The 5,402-nt window shown below is 54.3% G+C and overlaps 1 protein-coding gene across 1 annotated transcript in view; it reads left to right on the forward strand.

Moving 5' to 3' along the window:
- Positions 1 to 4,986, forward strand: part of ZNF8 (zinc finger protein 8) — an 11,766-nt gene extending 6,780 nt beyond the window's left edge. The window contains exon 4 of the mRNA XM_007457476.1: positions 3,590 to 4,986. Coding sequence (XP_007457538.1) covers positions 3,590 to 4,986 — 1,397 coding nt within the window. The remainder of the gene's footprint in view (positions 1 to 3,589) is intronic.
- Positions 4,987 to 5,402: the final 416 nt, after the last annotated feature.

Below are 5,402 nucleotides of genomic sequence, written 5' to 3' on the forward strand. Positions count from 1 at the left end.
GAATGCCATGGCTGATGGTTCTGATTCTCCTGGCCTTTCCTTGGGGCTCAGCGTGGCTGCAGCAGCTTTGGCCGTCACATCTGTGCTCCAGACAGGGGCAGGAGGAGCTGGGAAGAATGGCGCCAATCACATTTATCCCCTTTTATCAGAATTCCAGATGTTGTCCATTGAGGTCTCCTTGGTCAGGAGGGGGTCACCCCAGCTGCTAAGGAAGCTGGAAGGAGGGAGTCTAGATTGTCATCACTGGCTTATCCATCCCTTCCGTGGGGCTGGTGCATTGGTACCCTGACTACTTTCTGAAAGAAGTGGGCTCTGGCCACGGGATACGTAACCAGCTGTACCTGCAGCCCAGCCTCCCACCTGAAAGCCTCTGACACCATCTGTAGGGAAGCCCCGGTACCTCCACAATAGGGTGTGGCCCATCACCCGGGGGCAGGACTAACAAGTACCCTGTCTCCTCTGAGGCCACGGAGCCTGTCTGACATCTTCCAGCCCCAAATGCTGGCCTTCACCCCCAGGCCCTGAACTAACTCCCATCAGGCCAGCCCCCTTCCAGCTGCCAGGTCCCAAGCATGCCATAAAATTCATCCATGTAAGGTGTACGATTCTGTGGTTTTGAGTGTATTCACAGGTTGTGCATCCATTAGCAGCGTCTAGTTCCAGAACATTTCTGCTGCCCAGAAGTTGTCCATTAGCAGTACCATGGTTTGTTTTTACCCACAGAATACTCCTGACACCAAACGTGTGGGGTTTCCACATCAACAGCCAATTCTCCACCCCTCCAGACACTAGTCGCGTGTCCCAACGATTCAGTCCAATTCTGACGCTGTCTCCGTGGAGCTGGTGCAGACCCCACGGCTTAAGGACTCAGTCCCATAAGGCTACCCCCACTTCAGACACTGGCCACAAGTCAGGGCCTCCCATACTTCTGACCAACTGGCTATAAATCAGGAGTTCCCACAGCCCCCTCAGGTTCAGTAATGTACTGTAACAGCTCACAGACCTCAGGGAAACACTGTTTACATTTACTGTTTTTTGTAAATGATAATATAAAAGATACAAATGAACAGACAGATGTCAGGGGAGAGGGGCTGAAGCTCCCCCTGAAGCTGTCCAGAGGCCCACCACGAGTCACCTCGTTAGCATGAACTCATATGGTTGAGGGGGACTTATTACAATTAACAAAAGACACTCCTGACCCCTCTCACTAAGGAAATCCCAAGCCTTTTAGGAGCTGTGTGCCGGGGACCAGAGATGAAGACCAAATACATATTTCTTATTAAATGACAATATCAAAGGCAGTCACTCTATCGCCTCATCCCTCCCAGCCCCCGGCAACCACTAATCCACTTTCTGTCCATGGATTTGCATATTCTGGATTCCATTTAAATGGAATCTTACAATATGTGGCCCTTGGTGTCCAGCTTTTTCTTTTTTTCTGTTTGTTTTTTTTATTTTTTATTTTTTTATCGAAGTATATTTGATGTATGATATTGTATAAGCTACAGGTGTACAATATACTGGTTCACAATTTTTAAAGGCTGTACCCCACTTACAGTTATTATAAAATATTGGCTAAATTCCCTGTGTCGTATCAATACAATATATCCTTGTAGCTTATTTTAACACCTAATAGTTTGTATGTGTCTAGCTTCCTTCAGTGAACATCTTGTTTTCAGGGTTCAGTCATGTGGTAGTGTATATCAGTACCTCATTCCTTTCCATGGCTGAGTCATATCCCATTATATGGATGGACCACACTTATGGACATTTGGGTTGTTGCCACTTTTTGGCTCTTGTGAAAAGTGCTGCTATAAACATTCCTGTAGAGTTTTGTCCTTGTGGACTGGCTGGTGTTTTTGTCCTTGTGGACTGGCTGGTGTTTTTGTCCTTGTGGACTGGCTGGTGTTTTTGTTAAGTACCCTCTGGGTGCTGTGCATGGAGTCCAGTTTGGGGGCTGGAGGTGAGCGAGACAAGTGCCTGCTACCTGGTCAGGCTTGGCCCCTACAGCACCTGTCCCCCGGCCAGTGCTCCCTCATTGCCTCGCATCTGAAGCATGTATTTTTGAGAACCTGCTCCCTGTCAGCTCTGGGAACTGGCTGTGGACATTCTGGTGTGGTGAGATGGACCCTAAGTGAATGAACACATAGAGTGTGCTGTGGACAGGATTGCAGCAGGTGAGGAGGTTGGAGAGGGCTGGGGTGAGCAGGGAGCCTGGCCCCCAAGGATGTCCATGTCCTGATGCCCAGCGCCCGTCTGTTGGATTATTGGGCCAGCCCATTGCAGTCACAACAGTCCTCTAGTGAGAGAGGCGGGAAGAGGACAGGTGACATCAGAGAGGGATTGGCATGCACTCCGCTGCTGGCTCTGGAGGCGAGGGCAAGGGCCAAGGAACGTGGGTGCCTCTAGACGCTGGAAACAGCAAGGAAACCCATTCCTGCGGTCTCCAGAAGGGGCACAGCCCTGCCAAATCTGGCTCTAGACTCTGCCTTCCAGAGAATAGGTGTGTGCTGCTGTAGGGGTGTGTGGCAAGTTGCTCCACCGCCACTCCACGCCTTGCCTGCGTGAGGGGCAATTCTGGAGGATCTGCAAGCCAGATGCTGCTCCTCCAGGGTGTCCGCAGACAAGAGGGCACCTGCACTTGGGGATCTGGCCTGTCACACCTAGGTCTTCTGTACTCAGCTACTCGTTCCCCACCCAAGCCTGCTCCTTCTGCGCTTTGTTCAGTGTCTGCCTCCGCAGCTCCAGAGGGTCACTGCATTGTCCCCAGCATCTAGGACCAGACAGTAGATATTTTAGGCTTTGCGGGCAACTGTCACCGCTGAGACAGATTGCTACAAACACGGCTTAAGACAACATACATTTATTATCTCCCAGTTCTGTCAGATCTGACTGGTTTATCTGCTCTGGGGCCCACAAGGCCAAAGGCAAGGCGTCGGCGGGCTGGGGGTCGGGGGCCCGACTTACTGGGAGGCACAGGAAGAATCCGCATCTAGACACAGGCAGGATCCAGTTCCATGCGGTCATAGGACTGAAGTTCCTGTTTCCTTGCAGACTCAGCCGAGAGCTTCTCTCACCTTTGAGAGGCACCCGCATTCCCTGGCTCCTTTCCCCTGCCCAGCCAGCCTCTGCCTTCTACCTCCTTCTGCTTTTAAAGCTTGAGGGGATTGCTTTGGGCCCAGTCAGCTAATCCAGCATCATCTCCCTATTTTGAGGTTTAAGGTCAGCTGATGAGTAAACTTAATGTCACCTGCAAAATCCCTTGATAGCAGTACCTGGATGACTGCCTGAACAGCCACCGACAGCTTCAGAATCCCGCCCACCTCTGTCACATATTTTTTTCCTACAGCCCTTTAAAACCATAAAAAGCATTGGGGGCTGTAGTTGGCCAGCTCCTGATCTAGGCCAATATCTGGCCCACGGCAGGCGCTCAAGAAGTTTTTGTTGAAGGGATGAATGAGTGAAGCTGTGTTTACAGACAGGGCACTGGAGTCAATGTGAGAGCAGAATTGGGAGGCGGGGCAAGAGGTTAGGTCACAGGCCCAGGGTGTGTCCACTAGCCCCTCACAGCTCTTGGGTTTTCTTTCAGGCTGGGGGCGTGGACCTGAGGGCCGAGCACCGCCCCAGGAGCAGGGCCTTCCTGAGGAGAAGGGACGGGAAGGCTTCCTGGGGGAGGCTCCGTGTCCCGCTACACCGGGGGAAGACTGGGAATATGAGAGCCGGATACAGGGGCCCGAGAAGGACCAGGGTAATTTGAGGCAATTGGAATTCAGCCTGAAGGAAGCACTGGTTCAAGATGGAAGCCACGGAAGTCTCAGACTTGGGGAAAACTGTGTCCTGAGTCCAAACCCAAATCCCTTCCCGGAGACTTCCAGGACAGAGTGTTTGTGTGCTCCCGACTCATGGGTTACAAGCTTGCAGCAGAACCCGAGTGCAGTCGGTGAGCAGATGGGCTCCTCGGGAAGACAGCCGCATGACAACAGTGACCGCAGCAACTCTTCTGGTCAGGCGGCTCTGGAACCAGAACCCGAGCCTGCGCGCAGCCAAGTGCCGGACAAACCCTACAAGTGCGCGGACTGCGGCAAGTCCTTCAACCACAACGCGCACCTCACGGTGCACCGGAGGATCCACACGGGTGAGCGGCCGTACGCGTGCAAGGAGTGCGGCAAGGCCTTCAGCCAGAACTCGTCGCTGGTGCAGCACGAGCGCATCCACACGGGCCACAAGCCCTACAAGTGCGCGGACTGCGGCAAGTCGTTCTGCCACAGCACACACCTCACGGTGCACCGGAGGATCCACACCGGGGAGAAGCCCTATGCGTGCCAGGACTGCGGGCGGGCCTTCAACCAGAACTCGTCCCTGGGCCGCCACCGGCGCACGCACACCGGGGAGAAGCCGTTCACCTGCAGCGTGTGCGGCAAGGCCTTCTCGCGCACCACGTGCCTGTTCCTGCATCTGAGGACGCACACGGCCGAAAGACCCTACGAGTGCAGCCGCTGCGGCAAGGGCTTCCGGCACAGCTCGTCCCTGGCTCAACACCAGCGCAAGCACGCCGGCGAGGGCCCCTACGACTGCCGCCAGAGGCTGGCCTTCGAGCCCACGCCGGCGTGGCCGAAACCCCTGACCCCTGGGGAGGGGGCTCCCCGCAGCGACAGGCCCTTCAGGTGTGGCCAGTGCGGCAAGTGTTTCACGCAGAGCTCGCACCTCATCCGACACCAGATAACGCACACCAGGGAGGCTCCCCGAGGCCGGGGCCGGCGGCGCCCGCAACCCTGCGGCCAGAGCCCGCACCTCGGGCGGCACCAGATCGGGCCCACGGGTGAGAGCCCTGGGGCCGGGACGAAGGCAGGGCAGCCGGCAGGCAGGGCACTGGCCCTGTTTGACATCCACGAAATCATGCAAGAGAAAAACCCAGTGCACGTTATTGGGGTGGAAGAGCCTTCTGTGGGCACGTCCGTGTTGTTTGACATTAGAGAATCCACCTAGGGGAGAAACTCTGCGGATGACTTTTGAACCACAGGTACAAAAATGTGGTAAGTCCTACAAGGTGTATTTGTGGAAGGGGGGCTGGAGTAGAAATGCCCTCTGATTTCCTAAGGAAATGATGCTTCCCAAACACCTGAGCTCAGTGGTTCTCCAATCTATCAAGCCCAGTACCCTGAAATGAATTGACAGGTAATGTAACCCACACACGTGTAATGTTGAAAAATCCATACGTGCCCCCATTTTGTAAAGGATAATTAAAGCGAAAGTAATTTACAGTAGGGTAACGTGTGCTGACTTGGTGGTATCTCTCCCTGTGACCTTGTGGCCATTGTGCCCGGAGACCTGGGGCATTGCCTGATGCCGTCTGGTACACGGGGTGTAGTGTTGACCATGGAAACACTACGAGAGGCATTCCT

Source organism: Lipotes vexillifer, unplaced genomic scaffold (genome assembly GCF_000442215.2).
Source record: "Lipotes vexillifer unplaced genomic scaffold, Lipotes_vexillifer_v1.1 scaffold995, whole genome shotgun sequence".
Taxonomy (NCBI): domain Eukaryota; kingdom Metazoa; phylum Chordata; class Mammalia; order Artiodactyla; family Lipotidae; genus Lipotes; species Lipotes vexillifer.